The sequence below is a fragment of the Ammodytes marinus genome, assembly GCF_949987685.1.
Source record: "Ammodytes marinus genome assembly, chromosome: 13".
Classification (NCBI taxonomy): domain Eukaryota; kingdom Metazoa; phylum Chordata; class Actinopteri; order Uranoscopiformes; family Ammodytidae; genus Ammodytes; species Ammodytes marinus.
The window spans coordinates 2,614,485-2,637,915 of NC_137217.1; the positions used below are offsets into that span (position 1 = coordinate 2,614,485).

The 23,431-nt window shown below is 41.0% G+C and overlaps 1 protein-coding gene across 1 annotated transcript in view; it reads right to left on the reverse strand.

The window, feature by feature from the left end:
- Positions 1 to 23,431, reverse strand: part of tsnare1 (T-SNARE Domain Containing 1) — a gene marked incomplete at its 3' end in the record, with an annotated part of 188,010 nt that overhangs the window by 109,260 nt on the left and 55,319 nt on the right. The window contains exons 4-6 of the mRNA XM_080038829.1: positions 6,360 to 6,450; positions 6,136 to 6,210; positions 5,860 to 5,916 (exon numbers count right to left, since the gene is read on the reverse strand). Coding sequence (XP_079894955.1) covers positions 5,860 to 5,916; positions 6,136 to 6,210; positions 6,360 to 6,450 — 223 coding nt within the window. The remainder of the gene's footprint in view (positions 1 to 5,859; positions 5,917 to 6,135; positions 6,211 to 6,359; positions 6,451 to 23,431) is intronic.

Consider the following 23,431-nt stretch of genomic DNA (forward strand, 5'->3'; position numbering starts at 1 on the left):
AGAGTGATGCCGGTGCGTTCTTACAGCTATCATACGAGCTAATTTAGTTTTAGATATGTGGATACGATGTACTACTTTAAATTGCACTAGAGCATGTCGTGCGCACATAGAGGTAGAATGTATCTGATCCAAGACTGAATCCCACATGTGATCTGTGAAGGCAGAACCAAGGTCCTGCTCCCACAGAGTTCTTATAGCTGCTAATGAAGGGCTATGCAACTTTGAAATAAGGTTGAAAAACACAGAAATTGAGCCTTTTAATGTGGGGTTTACAGAGAAAAACAAATCGGCATGATTGGCTGGGGGTTTGTGAGGGAATTGGGGAATTAACTTCTGCGTAAAATTCCTAATTTGCAGATATCGGAAAAAATTAGTCTTTTCTATACCAACATTTTTTGTCAATTGAGAAAAACTAACAAATAGATCATTAATAAATAAATCACCGATGCATTTTAAGCCTTTTTTATGCCAGATCTTGAATGCACCATCCACCGTCGAGGGAGTAAACAAATGATTAGCTGCAATTGGACTGAAAAGTGAAAAATTCTGCATTCCAAAATTCTTCCTAAATTGGGTCCAAATTCGAAGGGAGTGCTTAATCACGGGACTACTGTTGGGAATCGCCGAAGAGAGTGGAAGTGCGGCGCTTAAGAAGGCAGATAGAGACAGTGGGCTAATAGCGCTGGACTCCATTGTTACCCAGACTGGGGCTGAGTCGTCAAGGTGAAAATGCACCCAATACATTAGAGAACGGATATTAGCCGCCCAGTAATAGTATTGGAAATTAGGGAGAGCCATTCCACCTGTTTGTTTGGGTCTTTGAAGAAAAGCTTTCCGTAACCGAGGGTGTTTACCATTCTAAATATAATTTATCATTAAAGAGTCAAGGGCCTGAAAAAAGGATTTAGGAAGAAAGATGGGGAGACATTGGAATAAATATAGGAACTTTGGGAGTAATGTCATTTTAATTGAACTTATTCTACCTATAAGAGAGAAAGCCAGAGGAGACCACTTCGATAATATTTGCTTCGCCTGATCCAATAATTTGAGGAAGTTCGATTTAAATAGGTTTTTAAAATTTCTGGTAAAACATACCCCAAGGTAACTCAGCTGATCTGTCACCACTTTGAGTGGGAGAGCTGTATAATCAAGTTTAAGAGCTTCTTTATTAATCGGAAAGAGTTCGCTCTTACTCAAGTTAAGTTTATAGCCAGAAAACTGACTAAAGACCTCCAACAGGGATTTTTTTTTAACATATAATAATAATGGATAGGATTTATATAGCGCTTTATTCCCTTAGGACTCAAAGCGCTTACAGGGTTCCAGGTTCAATTCATTCACACCGGTGGTGGTAAACTACGATAGTAGCCACAGCTGCCCTGGGGCAGACTGACGGAAGCGTGGCTGCCATTCCGCGCCAACAGCCCCTCCGACCACGACCTCAAACATACAGCAGTCATACACATTCACGCCAGGCAAGGAGGGTGAAGTGTCTTGCCCAAGGACACAACAACCATGACACAGGTGATCGGGCAGGGATCGAACTGCCAACCCTTGGATCATTGGCCAACCCGCCCTACCAACTGAGCCACCGTCGTTGTTGTCTCTCTCCAGAAACTGACAGGACGGAGGATTTTCTTGATCTTTCTTCTGCTTCTCCCGATTGTCTAGACTTAAAGGAAGTCTTTAGTAAGTACCTTCCACCCCACAGGCAGTATGATTGTGCCGTAGGCACTTTGCCTGGAGCCATGCCCCCCAAGGGACACGTTTACTCTCTCTCCAACACAGAAAAGAACAGATTGGCAGATGTCATCATCACTCCTATGTAAGATGGGGATCTAGCAAAATACATTTCCTCATATCAGGATCGACTTACATTGTTGAACTTCTGCAAAAATCAAGCAAAGGTACAGATGTGAAAAGGAAGGTGATCAAAAAATGTTTATAAAGAATTTGCTGAAAATAAAATCTCATATTCCTCTTAAGAAAATAGGTAGAGCAAGTCATCACAATATTAAAATTGGATGAATGCACATTGAGAATGGACAAGTAAAGCAAATGAGAGCAAAACAAGGAAGTGGCACAATAATTGTACGTGTTGAAGTAGAACGACGCATGGACAAAATCCTTAAGCCTTGGGAGACCAGCCTAATCTCCCGAGCTTCACATTCCTGTCTCACTCACAGATCGGTCTGGACTTTCTCCAATATCCATGGGGAGGTCAAAAAATGACTAGGCCAATCAGGGTCCCCCTTCTGAAGTAATGTTTGTCCCTTAATGGAAGGCAGCTTCTGATTGGTTAATTAAGTTGTCAATCTAGCAGTCTGACAAGGGGGTGAACTGATCCACTTACTTTTTCCACTCTACAACATATAATTCATATTTAATTTATTTATTTATTTATTATTATTCTTTCGGACAATTCCACACAATACACAATTTTCTCTTGCAAATATTCATACATCATACTTTGTGTTGTCCGAAGGGAGACGGAAGAAGCCAAAGGCTTATCAGGTCCCGCCCCCATTTTCATCAAATTCGGATTCAGATACACAGATTACTGTTACAAAATAAAAATAAAACAAACAAAAAACATTATTTTTTATATATATATAGCTATATATGTATATATATATATATACACACACATATATATATATATATATATATATACATATACTTTTTTTTTTAAGAATCTGCAGTCCAATACACAGTCAATTTTAATCTAATTGCTTCAGCTTTTAAAATCAGTTCAGCACAGTTCAGTTTTTCTGTGACAATGCCAAGTGTATAAAGTGTGAAGTGTGAAGTGGCCTTGTATTTGGCCTGTTCCATTACTAAACTGGTAGTCTAAACACTTCTGCAAAAGTATTCCAAAACAAGTCTGTCTGCTGGCCTGTATTATTTGTTACAACATTGTAATGAAAGTGACATTGACATTGTGCTCAGGTTATTAGTCTGTAATTTTCAATAATTTTTGAAACATAATTTGCTTTGAAATTGCGCAAACTGCAACTCCCTGTGACAACTTCATCAAGTCCATTCCACAGCTTAATACCATTTACAGATATCGAAAAGGATTTAAGTGTGGTCCGTATATTTTTCTCAGTGAATTTACCTTTTCTTCTTAAATCATGCGAAACTTCTCTGTCTTCAAACATTGCTTGTAAACTGTTAGGAAGGCTTTTCTTTGAAGCCTTGTAAATAATTTGTACTGTGTGGTAATTTACCACATCACGTAATTTGAGAATTCTGCCTTCAATAAAAAAGTTATTAGTGTGTGCCCTGTAATTGGCTTGGTAAATAATTCGTATTGCTTTCTTTTGAAGAATCTCCAACGGGTGCAATGTACCTTTGTAAGTGTTTCCCCATATTTCAGCACAGTAATGCAGATGTGGGGAAACTAAACTCCAGTATAATACAAGCAAGGCCTTTTGATTGAAACAATGTTGTGCTTTCCAAAGTATAGAAATACTCCTGGCTATTTTGCCCCTGAGATGGCTAACTTGTGGTTTCCAGCTTAATTTATCGTCAATTATTACCCCTAGGACTTTGTGTTGCTTGACCCTTTGAATTTCAATCCCATTTACCTTGATTTTTACAGCGACATCTGATGCTCTCCTGCCAAACATCATGAATTTAGTTTTTTCTAAATTTAGTGATAACTTATTTCGGTTTAACCACCCATGTAACTTAGTCAATTCACTGTTTACGATCTCAACCATATTATTCAGATCTTTCCCCGAATAGAAGATGTTTGTGTCGTCCGCAAATAAAATCAACCTTAAGACTTTCGACACTTTATATATGTCATTTATATAAAGCAGGAATAATTTCGGCCCCAAGATTGACCCCTGAGGGACCCCACAAACAATATCTAAGCATGTCGATGTGAACTCCCCTAATTTCACAAATTGTTTCCTGTCATGTAAATAACTTCTGACCCAGTCATGTGCCAAACCTCGAATGCCATATTTCTCCAGTTTATTAAGAAGGATGTCATGATTAATAGTGTCGAATGCTTTTTTGAGGTCTAAGAAAATTCCTATAGAGTACAATTTGTGATCAATAGCATTACTAATAATTTCTACCGATTCAGCCAAGGCCAGTGCGGTGGAATGATTCTTTCTAAAGCCGAATTGACTGTCATACAGAAGTTGATGTTTAGTAATGAATTCATCAAGTCTATTGCTGAATAACTTTTCCAGAATTTTAGAAAATTGTGTTAAAAGTGAGACTGGTCTATAATTAGTAAATGAATGTTCATCACCATTCTTATGTAATGGTATAACCTTAGCTACTTTCATGTTAGAAGGAAAAATTCCTGTTTGAAAAGATAGGTTAAAGAGGTGTGCTAGGGGTTTAATAATACTTTCTTGCACTGATTTGATTACTTTCATGTGAAACCCAAGCGCGTCTCTAGAGGTCTTTGTTTTCATTCCGAGCAATATCTCCCTTATCTCGTTGGCCTCGACTGGCTTCAAAAACATGGAGTGTTGAAGAGACGCTTCATTTTCGCCAGACTCCCCATGTTAATGGGGAGTCTGTTAATCATTTACATTCAAATGACAGATAGAACCAGTAAGATTAAAACACAGTCTGGGGGTCAGAACACAGGACCCTTAGAGCCAGCTAGTGTCTGGGGGTCAGAGCAAATAACAATCAGAACCAGCTAGAACAGCCTGGGACTCAGAACACAGGACTAGACCGAGGTGTCTTTCTCCATCTTTTGAGTCTTTGATGAATATTTTTCTGCATTTGTTTCATTGGGATCATTCATTGAACAAAGACACATTACTTAGAGTCTATTGATGTTAAAGGTCACTCTTCTGTCCCCCACATACAAACCATGCCCTTGCTGACACTCCTTCAACCATCAACCCCCCACCTCCAGCCCACATTGTCTTTTGTCTTATTCAAACTAGTCTCCTTGCTACCTCAAATATAATGGATTCATTAAAAGAGGGCACAGACATCTCACTTTGCCCCACAGCATTTGTCTCACTTTACCCCACTGTCACAATTTGAGAAAAAACTACCTCTATCAGCAATTCAGGCTAATCTTCAGTTATCATCATCACATGGTTTCATATGTTGATAGTTCATCAACATGTATGATAAAAGTTTTTCTACTTGAATCAATTTGCTTTGGCACAACAATCGATTAAGTTGACAGTAAGAATATTTACTTTTACATGCAAAAAATTTTTTTTTGTGAAAAAAACATGCTTACAACATCACCATGAGGTCCTCTCTTTCATGGCCAAAGGGAAATGAGAGGGGCTTGAAAACATATATCTCAAATGACCAAAAATGTGTTCCATTGCCTAGATACAGGGGGTGTCTCACATTACCCGATGTATCACATTCCCCCGTTCTCCCATATTTATTAACTTGCTGCTTTAATTGCCCCATTTACAGAGATCAATAATTTTTTTTGAACAATGTGTTTTTTGAGTTTGAGATCAATACATTTGATTTATTGTCTTGTTTTCATTATAGAAATATGAGCATTCTTTCACATCTAGTCATCTGTAATACAGATTTCCTTTAATTATTGAACAAAAATAAAGATGAATCCCCCCCGCCCCCCTTACTTTCAGCTTTCACAGTGGAAATAAACTTGTGCCAACCAATTCCGATTCCAATAAAATAAAAGTCATTTCAGCAGTGCATATGAGTTGGCTATGATGAATGGAGTCCACTGTAATATGAGAGAGAGTTGAAGACACTAGACAGAGCTTCAAAGGAGCCCTTGTGAGGATGCATTGGAGCAGAGAAATGCCATCTCATCATCCTGCTATTTTATAAATGACAGTGAAAAAAAGGGCAAGACTTTCAATAGACATATCTGCTCACCTTCTTCTTGTCGCTCTGTGCTGGAGGGAGCAGGGCTCTTGAACGCTCTGCAATTTTCTAAAAGGAGAAGCCAATGAAGAGACAGGGTCAAAAAGGCTCCTTTTATTCCTTATCTAAGAGGTCATTTTATATTTTGCCCATATGTGCAAGAACTACGTATAGCACTTCAACTATGTACAACTTTCTGCAAATGGACCAGCTCCGTTTTATCTCAGTATGTATACGAATGAATTGATCATACAAATGAATGAATTAGAGCAAATCATATGTGGATACCTTCTGCAGATCTCCATAGCGCTGTACAGATTCTGAGAGTTCTGTCTTTACTCTGGTCAGGTGCAGACGGTCTTGCTGTGCAAAAAAAAAAAGAAGAGAAGAGAAGAGAAGAGAAGAGAAGAGAAGAGAAGAGGATTAGCTTTAAGTAGCTCAAATGTTAGTGAATCCACAGTTCATTCATCAAGATGACAGTGAATGAGGAAGTAATGAGAAACATAAAATACCCGTGAAGACCCGGTGATGATATCAGAGAGCTGTTTGATGAGTTGGCTGGTGCTGGTGATAACTTTGTTTGTTTGCTGCTGCGTGGAGTGTCTGGGGGAAAAACATATGAAGAAAAGGCAGAGACATGAGAAAGACAGCATTTACTGAATTATCACAAAACTTCTAATGAAATGGCACGTATGTCAATATTTGTGTAGAATAGTGTTCAATGAGAAACATTGGACAAATGTATGCGTTAACAACCTTTTTTCCCATGGCTAACATTAACAACACAACAGCCGCACTATTTTCACAAAAAATAACTCCTGCTAAAAGACACTTTTCCTAACTAGCTTATTTGCATGGAAAGATTGTGTAATTATTTCTGGCCATTGGAGTTGACATGCTCTAAGAAAAGGACATTTTATGACTCAATAAGTTGAGAAGATGGAGTTTTGCTCATTGAACACTTTAAAAATGTACAAGTTTCGGCACCACTCAGTATTATAAAAGACACTGTGGCAGACGCAATCCACCTCACTTACCCCATAATCAATTCAGGGACACTCAGGTAAATGGTCTAAAACCACACATATGGATTGCCAAAGATCAATTTTCACCAAGACTAGACAGTGTTACCTCTTTTCAGCAGTAATTCCAAATGACAACACTTTAAAAAGAACTACTATAGGTGATGCAGCTTTAGTTGAATATTTTCTTTCAAACTTTGGACAACACTGATGTTGATGGTTCTTTAATTTTTCTAGCATAGCAACAAGGCACCTTTAAAAACAAATGCTTCAGTGATCAACATCATCAATGTGAGAAATAGTGGGCATTTGTTTCATGACAAAGTATTTCATTTGTTTTCCTACTACGTTGAAGCATGAATACAATTGATACGGCTTAATATTTAATAAACTCATAGAACTTGGTTGAAGTGAGGGAAAGATAGTAGTCTTGGTTAAATTCATAAAACACTGACTTCAATAAGGAGAAATTACATGTCTACTTTTTCTTCACATCTCAGAATGTGCATACTCAAATATAATACATTTTGTGATTTGAGATTTATAAAACCATGCGGCGCACGCTTGTGCTCAATCTTTCCTTTATAAATACCCACCTGCAGTGAAGTGTGCGCACATGATCTCCGCCCCGTGTCTTCCCACTTCTCCCAGTTTCATCCCACAATCTACCATAAATGGTCAATGCTAAATAGCTCCTGAATATGGTAAAACTATATTAAAAAAAAATCGTAAAACAACAATCAATGCTGCTGGTATGACTATGAGTATTTCTCTATCAGTTAAAGCAGAGAGACCTGAGAGACATGTGTGTCTCAAAATAATAGGCTCCGCATCCTGAGGTGAAGTGGTACGTCGCAGCAGACGCGCCTCCAGGAGGAGGTTGGATGTGTGGAGCTGTAGTGTGTTAAAGCTGGGGTATATGATTTCTGATTGGTCAAAGTTAACATGAGCTGACACTTTGACCAATCAGAGCGAGGCTCCGATTCTCTGTTCTTATTGGCTGTTGGGACTGTCCATTCACTTTGGCACGACTTTGTTGGTGTAGAGCGTGTCAGGGAGGGACCATAGGGGAGGGACCAAAGAGAACAAGTGGAGCGGTTGAAGTTTTGGATTCAAATCTATATCCCAACTGTCATTTTCTTCCCAAATCCTCCACCCCAGTTTTAACACGGCCAACGAAAAAAAAGTCAGACGCAGACATGCAGTAGACATTGGATGTGTGTTCCAGGGGTAAGCAGGCAGGCATCCAAACACTACCGGTCCATACATGTGTGCTCTTTGCTGCACTCATGACAGACGGCAATGCAGTTTCTTAGCGCTGTTCTTTTTTATGTGGCGGTCACAAAGTTTTAATTAGTCCGCTTACTCACGATAATTATGCTTTTTGCTGTCAAAACATAAAGAACAGGGGGGGGGGGGGGGTCACGTGACGCAAATTATGTAGAAGGCTGCTTGAAAGACATGCTCTGCCTGCCCTGACGGTGAAACTTTAAAATACATTGCGAGTCAGATTTTTTCGGACCTTAGTATACTCTGTGACAAAGGAGGACAAAATGCCCAAAGGCAGCAGCAAAAAAAATGGTAACCTGCTGTTGCTGTCGAGTTTTGCCCGAAAGCTAACGCACAAGCTAATGAAGCCGCGAGTGGTAGTCGGCTCGTGTGTTCTCGCACTTTTTGGACCGCGACGGGGAGACTGGAGCGGACTGAATCACCCAAATCCATTTTCTGGCGACGGTCGGTTCTCGGCTCAGTGTGTCTTCGCCTTTAGAGAGTGGGTTATGTGACCCACTCTCCCCACTGCATTTCATCACAGCTAAGTTGCCCTCAGAAGTAAACACACATCCAGTTGTCTCACATTTACAATGGACCTGGAGGAGGGTCGCGCAGGTTCACAGAGTCAATCCCTATCTTCATTTACATGCAGGAATCTGGTTCAATCCTAAACTTCGTTTTGACAAAGAACCCTTCTTCTGGAAACTGTGGTATCGAAAAGGAGTCAAGGTTCTAGGTGATCTGTATGAAGGGGGAATAATTAGATCATTTGAAAATATAAAAAGACAATTTGATATCCCACAAAATCAGTTCTGGTGTTACTTGCAGCTGAGACATCTGCTGATACAGACCTTCGGTTCGGCCTCTGTGGCTCCCCCTAGTTTGGACATCTGGCATCGCATATTAAATATCTTTGGGAAGGGTCATGAGGCAGCAGCATATTATTCCATACTGCTTCTTAACTCTGAGGACGATTTGTCAGAACTCAGATTGACATGGGAAGCTGATCTTAATATTGCCTTCTCAGAGGAGAACTGGAGTCTGATCCTCAAAAAGGATGTCGAGAGAACTTAAAACAAGACTAATTCAATTGCAAAAGACATTGCATAAAGTCTATTGGAGCCCGTCCAGGCTACACAGAGCAGGGTTGAGGGACAATGCAGGGTGTTGGAGGTGTATTGTCAATAATGGTACCCTGGTTCATATGCTATGGCAGGGCTATTCAATTAGTTTTGAATGGGGGCCGGTTGGTGGAAATGATCCAAAATGAGGGGCCAGAAAAAAATGCCTAAAATTGATGAGCATCACATCAATAGCTACATATACTGTAAAACGACATAGGAGTGCATATATTGTCTTTATTTTATCAAATAGAGTTCACCAGCTTATCAAAAATAATCCCTATTTGATTAACATAGGCTGCCTGTTGTTTAAGTGTTTAACAATCTTATCAGTTCAGGAAAACACAATAGGTTAACTCTTCAACAGCTTATCAAAATACATAGAAATAAATGAACTCTAAGTGCAACAGTTTATCAAAATACATAGACATAAATGTACTATAAGTGCAACAGTTTATCAAAATACAGGTAGGCCTAGGTTTACTAAGAGTGCAACAGCTTATCAAAAAACATAGAAATAAATGTAGGCTACTCTAAGTGCAACACCTTACAGTGTTTCCCCCCCCCCCCCCCAAATATGTCTGTCAAGGGGTCACTGTCCAGGGTCAAATTTTGGCTGTATTTTGCTCAAAGATGCCAATGCACAGTACAACTGCTTATTTGAATACAAAAAAACTACAGACACTGACTTTACAGTTGTGCAATTTTTGCTATGTGAAGGTACAAATTTGGTGCAAACATGCAAAGTTCTACTGGTGCAATATTATGCAGACACACTAAATACAAATAATGGACCATACACTTACACTGCTGTACAATCGCGCCCGCAAAGCTGCATACACAGAGCAGCTGATAGAGAAACGCTTGGAGACACGTGCACATTTATTTACTGCAGATCGCGGCCTTTCGCGCAGTTATGACCATGCAAAAGCACACATCGCACGTGCTAGTACATTAATTGTGCATCACTAAAAAAAAAAAAAAAATTTTTTTTTTTTTTGGGGGTCGGTCATCAAGGCGGGGGCCAGTAAATATTCCTTCGCGGGCCGGATCCAGCTCACAGGCAGCCTATTGAATAGCCCTGTGCTATGGGGATAATAATAATACATTTTATTTAAAGGCGCCTTTCACGACTCTCAAGGACACCGTACAATGAGATAAATACAGTACAATCAATTGCATTAAAAACAGTTCAAATAAAGTGGATGAATGTGATATGGTGAAATGGGAAGGGAAGATCAGGAGGGGTACGCAAATTTGAAAAGGTGAGTTTTGAGTTTAGATTTGAACAGGGCTATGGAGTCAGTGTAGCGGATGTCAGGAGGTAGTGCATTCCAGAGCAGGGGAGCAGAGCGGCTGAAGGCTCTGCTCCCCATCGTGGTGAGACGGGCAGAGGGGACAGTGAGGTGAACAGAGGAGGAGGAGCGGAGTGCACGGGAGGGAGTGGCAATTTGAATGAGATCTGTTAGGTATGTGGGTCCATGATTATATAAAAATCATTACTGGCCATGATATCCCTTTCACCCCACGTTTGTATATCTTGGGAGATCCCATGGTATTACAGGATTTAACTCCATCTAATGCTGAATGGGTGCAAACAGCACTTATGCTTGGACTAAAACGTCTTATTATAACACATTGGAAAGCTTCCACTCTAACTGCACCGTCCCTGTGGTTTCTCCAATTGTGGAAATTAGCTGCACTGGAAAGGTTGTCATTCAGGCTGATTAATAGGGTGGACAATACCATCAGAAGTGGGGGCTCTATCATGTCTACATGGAAGATAGGAGCTGATTAGAGTGGCATAGTTTTTTGTTTTTTTTGCTGCTCTTCTTGTGCTAGCCATGTCATTATTTGGGTGCATGACCAGCAAATAGAATGAGATTGAACAAGGAACAAGCCAAATCCTTTTTGTTCCCTCAATGTATTTACTGGGATGCTGTGCCGGGGGTGAAAGGTTGAAGGAGCAGCCATATTGCTTACTCTCCAGCACATCCACTAGAAATCCAGGTTAAGACAGTTATTTAATCTCTCTGCTGTCAGGTCGTCCCTTGCCTGCAACCCCCAGCCACAGCAGCCTTTGCTTCTCCCTAAGACCAACTCTCATCCCCCAGACATGCCACTGTAACAGGCTGGCCCGCATACGTAGATAGGCAGCTAGACAAACACTCCTCTGCTGCTGCTTACTGTACTCAAATATTGATGTACATGTAGCAGGTAGGCTGGAAGGAGCATGCCACTTTCATTTTGTGATGGTTGGGGGAAAATAGCAAAAATGTCATGGTGGCAAAACATAAGCCATTGTATATGCGCAGAGCAGGGTTAAATACCGTGGAAGAGCCAGGGAAGGAGACAACGTGCAAGTTAACTTCTTATGCTAGAAATAATATAAATAAGTTTAAAGAGGACCTATGCTACTTTTCGACTTTTATGACCTATAAACGTTGTTATAATGATTTATAGTCATGTTTAACCACACTAGAGTATCAAGTCTGGGGTGGCTGTGCAGAGCACTAAAAACTATGGCAGCCGGTCGAGAAACAACTTGTTCAAATTTCCGGGTAGTTTTTCGTCACGATCGGTTAGTTTCTGTCATGTTTCCATGTATGGTAATGCTGCTCAGGCAAGCTCCGGCTGCATGCCCCCACCTTCCTGAAAATCTCCCGCTGCTGGAAGGAAGGTAACCAATCACAACGGAGTGGGGTTTGCAGCAGGGGGGGAGGGGCGGAGAAGCTCAAAGCAGTGTGTAGAGCAGGGGTGGCCAACCCGCGGCTCTTCAGTTCATATCAAATCATGTGATTATAATTTTTTTTTTATACTTTTTTTTTGTGTGGGCCTATGTGTGTGCATGTTCGCAAACGTTTCATGCGGCTCTTATGTTCGTTTTACATGTTGTCTATTATTTCATTTTTTATTTAATTAATGTGTATGCCTGTTCGCAAATGTTTAATTGAGGACGCGACATAACGTTCGCAAACGTTTGGTGCGGACGCAACATAAAACTGCCCGCTCAGCTTGGAGGGAGGTTTTCCGTGAGTAAACTATTTGTGTCAAGTTCGCTCCGAAACAGAGTGGGAGAGTTCATATTTTTTGTTGAACGCTATGGCAGGCCATTCTGCCTTATATGCCAGGTGTCATTTGCGCATTTCAAGGCTTCAAATCTTCGGCGCCACTTCAGCTCTCTCCATGCTAAAAGTAAGTCCCACAAAGCAACATGCATAGTAAGAGAAAAACGCTATTTTAAATTGTTATATTTTTGTTTGTGGACTTGGTTGAACTGAGAGTTTGTGTGTGAGGCAGTGCACACAATGTTCATTGTTGAAAATTACTGCCCTGTCGTCTTTAGTACTGTAGGAGTCCAGTCCTGTCATTATCACAGGGGCGGCCTTAACGATCTGGGGGCCCGTTTCAAGTCCTAGTGTGGGGCCCCCTGTTTTTTTTTTTAATAAATAATGCTTGTGCATGCATGTGCAAGCTCCCCGCGAAAATAAAAACGCTCCCCCCCCCCCCCCTGAAATCTTACTGGCCACCCCAGTGCCCCCCCACCCCCCAGTTCAAATGTTATTTTTTATTTTCATTTTATTTTTTTAATTACATTATTATGTATCCTAGTTCAGAGATATGTATTTTTTCTTTCTTAACTTTTTTTTGATAGGTAGTTGCCAAGTTCATCACACAAACACTCCAATCCACTGATATGAGATCAGTTTGCAATTTTCAATTACTAAATTAATGGTAGGAGTGTGGCCACTAGAACTGGTCTCTGGTCAGTAAACTAATGGACTGTGGCCACTAGAACTGGTATCTGGTCAGCAAAGGTCTTGAAAACAACATAAGTGTGCTTGTGACATGCGTGCCACCCATGCATGTGTATAGGCACGTGTCCCAGCAGATTTTTGAAATCTGAATAAAAAAATTAAAGTTTGTAGTTAGCGAGTGTAACATGTTCTTAGCAAGGGCAGACTTTCATAAATAAAGGTTTATTTTTTTAGCAAGATATTTGGTCAAAAGGCATCTGGCTGCTAGCAAGTTATGTTGTCTTGCTAATTTTACTATTCATCTGAGCTGAAATAAATATTGACTTTTTCCTTTATTATCTTCGCCAGAATGCACCAGAATTACAAGTAGCCAACTGACTGACCGGATTGTTCCTCTTCCAGCCCACTGGTTCCATTGGTGGGTTTTCCATTGCTGCGTGATAGCTTCATTATAGCGGATACTGAATAATGTATGATGATGTCATGCTTTATTAAAACTGGTATTTTCCATGTGTTAAAAACTTGAAAAAGTTTTGAAAATAAACTCATAGTTAACAATGATGTGTTTTATTTAATGATTGTTTGTTTTTTACACAAACAAACTGTGGGTAATAAATTGTCAGAATACTGTTTTGAATACTTTTGCAGATGTGTTTAGACTACCAGAGAAGAAATGGACAAGGCCATATCACTATCTGCATTGTCACAGGCAGAGAGGAAAATGGAAAGCATGACTAGTGTACACTGTCAATGAATAAGGAGACCTAAAATTGTCTGTGTATTGGAATGCATCTTCTTAAAAACAGTTTTAACTGTATCAGTAGCTGTGTATCTGTGTATCTGAATCTTATGGCAGTGGGGGCGGGACCTGATAAGCCTTTGGCTTCTCCTGCCACCCTTCGGACGATAACACAAAGTAATATGTATGAATATGCAAAGAGAAAATTGTGTATTGTGTGTAATTGTCCGGAATAATAATAATAAATAAATAAATTAATAAATAAAAAACTCATACTTGCAAACTGCTATTTAATTTTAATTTTTTCGATTTTGTCAGAAGGTCCAATTAAAACTCCAGTTTCAAAGAATTATAATTTTCTGTCATTTATTTCATGGTTCAGGCTTTATAGGGATGTATAGGATACAAAGAATAACAACTAGAATTTGAACGAGCAGATAGTACCGATATCTGGTCTGGCCCATGGACTATATAAAGTATCCCAACTTTCAGCAGCTCTCCTTTCTTAGGGGAGTTGAATTTCAACTTTTTAAGATGTGTTAATAGACACCTTTACAAACCCATTGGTGATGAAGAAAGCTAGTGGTAAGGAATGTATTCCCAGATTGTGTCATGACTCACTACATGGCAGCCTCTCCTTCTCCTCTGTGTGTTGTTTGTTTTCCCTTGTCTGTCTGTTCCTCTTGTTCTCCCCCTTGTCTGTCTCTGTGTTGGCATGTGGGTGTGGCGGCACTCCTGGGCAGACTGCTCCAGGTGAGGATCGTTGGCTGATCAGACCCTCGCTACTTAAGCCTCTGGACTCCAGTCATTCGGCTCCAGATTGTACTACCCATAGACATTATAAAGGATAGACGCCGCATTGGGCGTTGAGCGCGAGAAATGCGGGCGCCATCTTGGACCGGTCACACGTTCCACTCAGTGTAGTCTGTTTGGCAGGTGGAATGAACTGTCAGCGCATGTAATTAATCATATCTCATTAAATACCAAACTGATTTTCACGCGGTTTTCTTTGCTGCAAAGATCATACATGTAGCTAAGATACAGGGCATAAGTTTCGACGTGTTTTAATATTCATAGTGGGCTTAACAGTCATAGAAGATTCTGATATGATATAAGTAACCAGACGTGCGAGTCACACACTTCGTCCGGGAGGAGATTGAAACGGAGGATGTGTTTCTGCTTGGGGAACATATTGAGGAGACACAGTTTGGCATCGACAACCACCATTCCGACTTGTTGTCATTGGTTGTGTCTGTCTTTCACAAATTAAGGCTGCACCACATTGCCAAACTCGCCTCACTTGAATTTCTCTTCGGAGTAAAATGCGATTGTAAGGATGGTTAACTTTATTTTATGCATTTGAGTATTATTGTTTGCTGTCGTTGTTTGATTTTCCCTTAATTTAATACTTTTGATTGCTGTGGTTTTGTATTGAATGTGTTTTTAAATGTACCGCGCTGCAAGGCACGCATTGATTTCCTGTCTGTGGATGAGGAACCAACTCGAGACTAGACTGAACTTGGTATTCCCCCCCCTATAGAACATTGGACAAACAAGAAGACTTTGCTTTTAAATAATCCCGTCCTCTTTTAAGAGGCAATTGCCTAACAAGCTTGTGTTTTAAATTAGAGAAATAAAACATATGTTTACATGAACACTCATGTTGTCCTTCTCTTTTAATTAGATATTATATACACTGGTTTTTATTTATAGGCTATTTAATGCCTTCATGGGAAACATCCACCCTTCATATGTACCATGCTCGACTACTCCTCCTAAATTGCCCCGAGCTAACTCCAGTTTAGGAATAACTGCCTTTTCATGTAGTGCCCCTAATTCATGGAACACTCTGCATAGCAATTTAAAAATGACTGCTCTTCCTACTCTTGGTTTATTTGAATCTATGATTTCTGAATTTTACACATCTGACTGTAACTGTTTTAGCTGAATTCATTGTTCATTTAGTATTTTATTTTTGCTCTTGTTTTGTATTTTGTATAGGCCTACTTTATTTAAATTAATATATTTTATCCTATTTTATTTCTGTTCTCTGTTTATGTTATCCCTGTGATTGTCTTTATTGTGTATGCTCGTCACTGTAAATGAATAAATATATTTATATATAGCCTAATCATATATTGTTAACTTATTAAAATAGCTGACTTTACTGCCCCTATCTGTTTCTGCTTCCCTTTTCGGGGGATGTTCCTCGTTTTGATCTCGGACGTCTGGTTACTTATATCATATCAGAATCTTCTATGACTGTTAAGCCCACTATGAATATTAAAACACGTCGAAACTTGTGCCCTGTATCTTAGCTACATGTATGATCTTTGCAGCAAAGAAAACCGCGTGAAAATCAGTTTGGTATTTAATGAGATATGATTAATTACATGCGCTGACAGTTCATTGCACCTGCCAAACAGACTACACTGAGTGGAACGTGTGACCGGTTCAAGATGGCGGCCGCATTTCTCGTCAGCGCCAATAGGCAGTAGCGGCCAACGCGGCGTCTATCCTTTATAATGTCTATGGTACTACCTACCAGAGCGGTAATATTCCCGAGATCGAGATTCTTTGTTTGTTGTTTTCTTTCCACGTCTCCAGTTAGAGCTAGTTGTTTACTCTGCTCTCTTTTCCTTCCGTGCTAGTTGCCTCCGCCGTTCACCTGTCCTACTCGCCTGCCTGCAGTTTCCGGACTCTCACCAGCCCATGCTCGCTACATCCTGCCTGTCTGTTGCGGATCCCCAGGATTTAATAAACATTGTTCAAAACTGACTAACCTGAGTTAGTGTTCTGCTTTTGGGTCCAATCCCCAAGTTACCACAACAGATTTGCCAACAATCTGATAATATTCCCTGACTAATAGCAGAACAGTGTATAATCAAGAAAGCGGTTCCATTTTATTTAGGTACATTGTCTGAGGCTTAGTACTGTACATGCATGCACTAATGATATCCCTATGAGCCATTAAACTATTCTCTACAAATGAGAATTAATTTTTTTCATGGACACACCAGTCTCAACCCAAACCCAAGAAAAAGAGTACACACACACACACACACAGTAAAGATTGTGCTAAACCTCAGTCTGATGTGTCATCGTTTAGCTGCATGAAATGTCTTCACAACAGACATGAGGATTATTCTGAAATCACAGCCAGCTAAAGCTCCATCATGTTACACAGCAGAGTACAGACTGTACGGCTGGCACTACGCATTAAGGATCTGGAGGACTGACAAATAAAACTCCATATTAATGTGCAGCTGTGATTCACAACCTTAAAACATATGGAGAGATTGACTTTTAGGAACATCTTGACTGCATCAAACACTCTATACCATGGCTCTATTACATGCCCTTGCAAATTACTCCCTAAGTTAACAATTTAGCTACACTCTGTGGAGTTCATGTGAAGGCAGGTGTGTTCACATTCCATGTTTATCAGTCAAACAAACCAGTTGGGAAAGTTCCTCCCTTTGTATTGCTGATTACCACGTTGGGCTAGCTAAACTTGGGAAAAGTAGTGAACTATGCTACCAGTTACTATGGTAGCAGATAACATATATTTGATGAGGCCCACTCTGTACTAGTAGCTTTATCTACATACATTTCAATCAAATAATTTTCACCACCCTAACCTGACTAATACACCATTCCCACTGACCACATGACCTGGCTTGACCCGCGTCGATCTGAGTTTTATGTACAATGGGAAGGGTTACACCCTGCATTTAGATCCGGGTCAATTGACCCTGCAGTACACAAGTGTGTCACACATTGGCTCTGCTTTTTGTGGGACAGAAGCACCGGATGACAAACTAATTACCGACGTATCCCGCCATGTGTTTAGTGACAATCCTTTTTAAAGATAATGTTTTGGCACTTTTATGCTTTATTGGACAGTTTGGAGAGACAGAGGTGAAATGTGGCAGATAGGGGAATGACATGCAGAGAACGACCACAAGCCGGGTTCAAACCTCTGGACGGCTGCTTCTGAGGACTGAGCCTCTATTGCCTCGTTTCCACCGAGTAGAGCGGGTCGGATCGGAGCGTTTCGGTCCGGGTAGTTTGGCTTTTCATTTGCCAAAAGTTAGGTAGGGTATGGTTTAAGCGCACCTAACCGCTCTAAACCGCTCCTAATTTTGGTACTCCTCCATTGGGGTACCAGCCGCCTGAAAGGCTGCTGAAAAGGCGGAGCTACACATGCCGTCCGTTTATTGGTCGAAAGAATAATTTCCGCCGTGTGTAGTCACCTCGGCTAGAGTGAAGAGAGTCTTGTGTTTTGGCGAAAATGTGAGCGCGGCACTGTTTATTGTGTGGTGTTTTTCCTCGTCATTAAATTAATCAGTTGGCTACACTGTGTCCCACTGCTACGATGTCACGTAGCTGCCGCAGCCAGCGCTGTTCGCTCACTGTCTCTATCAGTTGCACCGAGCCGTCTCTGTGCTCACAACAACATGGGGGGAATAAATAAAGAAGCGGCCGGTTTGACCAAGCACAGTTGTTCCACAGCCCGATAGTTTGACCCATATTCTGGCGGCGGCTATCACAGTCCAGCCTAAACCCCGCCCTACCAGTAAGGGTAGGGTCGGCGGTGGAAACACCACAGAGATTCTTAAAAGTGAGCTGTCCCGCTCCGACCCGACCCGCTCTACTCGGTGGAAACGAGGCATATGGGTAGGCGCTCTAACCACTACACCACGAGCACCCCCACTCCCCCGTTACAAGCCTTTGTATTAATTCATTAATAACTGCTCCACCTTCTGATCAGACAGACCGGGGTCATCCCTATGTTCCCACAGTCCCATGTTCCTGAAATTGGAGATTAGGTTCAGGCATCACAGCTGGGTGGTTAGGGTGAGACCTGGGGGACACACCCTGCGTCTACTGCACATCTGTGCAGTACATCATCTATTTATAGCGGGTCGACCCGTGTCAAATACCTCCCTCGACCCGCTCATTGTGGTGGGAAAAGGGTACAGGTTACTAGCTGGTGTTGCATTGAAATAAGGAAGGAAGCACACGTTGTTTCACTTTAAGGCATTTTTGTCTGAAGGTACACAGTGACTCCCTCTCCCTCCTCAGCCGCTTCTATCGGTCCATCAAGTCAATTCAAGTTTATGTGTGTTCCCCTGCAGCACAGCTGGGAGCTAATGTCACTGTCAGACGGAAGTGCTTCTGTCGACTACACAGGCACATCCATGTCTGGCTTTGGCGTCACTGTGTGTGTGTGTGTGTGTGTGAGAGAGAGAGAGAGAGAGAGAGAGAGAGAGAGAGAGAGAGAGAGAGAGAGAGAGAGAGAGAGAGAGAGAGAGAGAGAGAGAGAGAGAGAGAGAGAGAGAGAGAGAGAGAGAGAGAGAGAGAGAGAGAGAGAGAGAGAGAGAGAGAGAGAGAGAGAGAGAGAGAGAGAGAGAGAGAGAGAGAGAGAGAGAGAGAGAGAGAGAGAGAAACTGTAGAAGGCTATACAGCTGTTTATAAACAGGTATAAAATTGTCATAAAAGTATGCGATTAATTTAGATTAATTAATCACAGAGCCTGTAATTAATTAGATAAAAAAATGTAATCGCTTGACAGCCCTATATATATATATATATATATATATATATATACATATATATATATCATTATATATATCATTATATTTATTTAATGTCACATGTAACATTGGAAGCATGCTACCCAGCCATACTAATCTGAAGTGCAACCTGACATTCAGATGAAAAACAGCTCTCAAACAAACAACAGAGATGTGTGTTGCCGTGGGTTGTTGCTTGAGGTGAGACATGAACCAGTGAGTGCAGTGAAGACTGACAGATCCATGAGACGGAGGGCTTATCAGAGGCCAACATGTCTTATGTCCTCACTTGTTTTTAGTAATCTGTCACGTTATAGAGTGTTAGTAGCAGTAATGTGTGCCTGCATGTATTCAGTTGGCCATCACATTTCCTTGCCAGACGATGTTGACCCATATGTTGTTGCAAGAACCCTTAGCATTGGAACCCCCTTGAACCCTTGTTGCTTGCTTGATTCGTCTTCCAACAGGTGCATTTCCCCACGAAACACACTACGTTTACTGGCATGTTTTGCTTACTGTCCAGACTGCAAAGATTTTAACAAGTGACTCGATCAACAACAACCTATCTATTAACTGATAGACAAATGTATTCAATGCACTGATGGAAGTATAGCCGCAAGCAAAGGGAGTCCTTATACACTTGCAGTCTAAAAATACAAGCTGAGCTGTGCTGTGGTGCTGATGGGCTCTGATAGATCATCCATGAGTCAGCCTGTGACACATTGTTCAGGAACCCTGAGAAGACCTCCGCAGTATCACTGCCTTCCCCCACAAGCAGCTCCACAGCCAGGCCGCCAAACAGCATGGGAAAGATTGGAATTGCTCACACTGTGAATTTCAATCAGCCACCTCTGTTGTGTGTTTCTCCTGCCTGCGTGGTGTTTGGTATTCCTCTGAAGGAGAGCAGAGGAGTCTGGGAGCAGCTTGCTGCACAGGTAGGTGTGAACCACCGAGGGGGGCTGTCCTGTGTATGCAAACATACAGTGCTGCTTGAAAGTTTGTGAACCCCTTGAGCCTTTTAGAATTTTATTTATTTTAACCATTATTAATTAATTTTTATCAATACCAGTATTTTTTATATGAAATAACAGATGTTTGTTTATTAATTCAACATTTTTCTTTTGCAGAAATCAATTGTTAAAAACGATAAAACAAATTATTTGACAACTGTTGTAAGTGCAAAAGTTTGTGAACCCTAAGCTGCATTGCTTAAATCGAGCAAGGTAAACACAATCAGGTGGGCCAAATTGATTGATGAAATAGACCAATGTAATGAGAGATCTTTAGGGAAGAAATTGGGCGGCACTAGATAAAACAAAGATAAAACCAGGTCTATTTAGGCCCACCAAACTGAACCCATACAGGTCAGACATGCTCAAAGTCTATCAATCTATCAATCTCAGAGGATCTCAGGAAGAGAGTTTTGATGTTGCACATTTGTCTAGGGACAGCTATAAATTCATATAAAAAAAGTTTGAGCTCCATCGGTCCACCGTGAGGCAAATCATCTACAAATGGAGAGCTTTAAGAGTCACTGAATATCTGCCTAGAAGTGGACCTCCTTCAAAAATATCCTCAAGCGCCACAAGAAAAGGGATTTTTCAGGTAAAAGCCAACCCACACATTACATCTGGAGATTTGCAGACCATTTGCCACCACCATTCTTCACTTGGGAGAAGGTTCAGTTGGTGGTAGGCAGAGTTGCGTTTCTGCCCAAACATGGCGGTTTTGGTTATGACCAAACAGTTCAATTTTGGACTAATTTGTCCACAGAAAATACTTCAGGTATCTCCAGGTGCTCTCTGGCAAAGCTGTGACAAGCAGTTTTGTTCTTTTTGTTCTTTTTTTTTTTTTTTAAGATATTTTTTTGCCATTTTTATGCTTTATTGACAGTGCAGAGAGACAGAGGTGAAATGGGGCAGAGAGGGGAGTGACATGCAGAGAACGACCGCGGGTGGGAATCGAACTCGGGTCTGCTGCTGGGCCCGGCTCGGGAGGGGGACGCCCTACCAACTGAGCTAAAGGCGCCCCCAGTTTTGTTCTTTTTTTGAGAGCAGAGGCTTCTTCAGCAACCCTCCCTTGAAAGCCATGTTGACTGAGTTTTCTTCTTATTGTGGAACCATGCACATCTGTCCCAGATGCTGCAAGAGAGGTCTGCAAATCACTACATGTAATGTTTGGGTCGGCTTTTAACTGAAAAGTAACTTTTCTTGTGGTGCTTATGGATATTTTTGAAGGAAGTCTACTTCTAGGCAGATCTAGGCAGTTCAGTCACTCTTAAAGCTCTCCATTTTTAGATGATTTGCCTCACGGTGGACCGATGGAGCTCAAACTTTTTTTAAATTAATTTATAGCTGTCCCCAGACAAATGTGCAGCATCACAACTCTATTCCTGAGATCCTCGGAGATTTTTTTCCCTTTTAGCATGTCTGACCTGTATGGGTTCACTTTGGTGAGCCTAAATTGACCTGGTTTGATCTCTGTTTTATCTAGTGTCGCCCAATTTCTTCCCCAAATATCTCTCACTACATTGGTCCATTTTATCACTCAATTTTGCCCATCTGATTGTGTTTACCAGCTTGATTTAAAGCGGCTACGAGTAACATTTAAATATCTTTTAAACAGCCTCATGTTTCCTCTGATAATCATAAATTACCTTTAACAGCAAAAAAGACCATCAGTGCAAAGAAAGACGTTTTTAAATAGTTTTTAGTACTGCTTTTGGTCTGGTCGCACACCCAGTCCGATTTTCGGTTCGCTCGTGCAGGCTCTATGGTCACATATCCATATTGGTCACAGATTTCAGTGTGGCGCAGCAACGTGATTTGAGAAGCCTATCCCTCCAGGTGAGGGAAGGGGAGCGGGAGCCTTGTTCGAGACAGTTATTTTTCGTCATAATGACTGATAACGGGGCTGAACCATCAAAGAAAAAAATTCAAATGCAATGAAGAAAAGCTAAAAGGGAGAGTGATATAGGCTACGGGCGGGACGAGGGCGTTGCCAAGCAACGTGTATACAATTTCACGAGAGCGAAACTAGACTGCAGTGTTTACTCCTTAATGAATGAGTGGTTGGTACTAACACAAAGTTTGCTTTGCTTCACCATCATCAGATAACCATTATCTGAAAAATGTTGAATTGATAAACAAACATTGGTTATTTCATATAAAAAATACTGGTATTGATAAAAGTTAATTAATAATGGTTAAAATAAATACAATTCCAAAAGGTTCAAGGGGTTCACAAACTTTCAAGCAGCACTGTAGCTACAGAGCTTTGTAGAATAGAGCAGCACTACCAGGACGTTTTTCACGTAAACGAGAAAGTATTTTTACATTTCAGGCTGGTCGTTCACACAACAACAGTGTTTCGGGGGGATGAAAACGTAAATGTTTGAAACAAGGTTCCAGAGTGGGTAGAGGCGAAGATGGATTGTCTGCGTGCCAAAATTGTGACAGCCACAGGTAAGTCAATTCAAGTCCCTGATCATCAACACTAAAAGTATAGCCATATGAACACACACACACACACACACACACACACACACACACACACACACACACACACACACACACACACACACACACACACACACACACACACACACACACACACAGCTTAAGCTTAGAAATCCATCTGACATTTCAATGTGCATCTCCAACAGACTATACACCCACTGTTGGTTGCCACTTACTCATAGCAGTATGAGCATGATGCATTAACGTGGGTTTGAGAGGCAAAGGGATGCCTGCTTGTTATGTAAGTGTGGAGGAGGGCGAGGGGGGGAAGGCATAACCACACACTCATGACCTCTGTCTCAAAAGATGGCTTAGACATTTATGCTTGATCCCACATTTGCCCAACCGAGCATGTGATTATTGTTGATTTATTTGCTATCTCAGAATGCGTATACAACTGAAATGTTATCACACAGTACAGTAATGAACAGTTTTATGACTTTTAACAGCAGACTGAAAAAACATGGTCTTGTTGCATAAGGATTTGGTCTTAGAGAGGGTTTCAAAGTTTTAATGTCCAATGTGGGAGGGCTTGGTCACTCGCCTCAGGGTCCTGGAAGCATACAGGTCCAGAA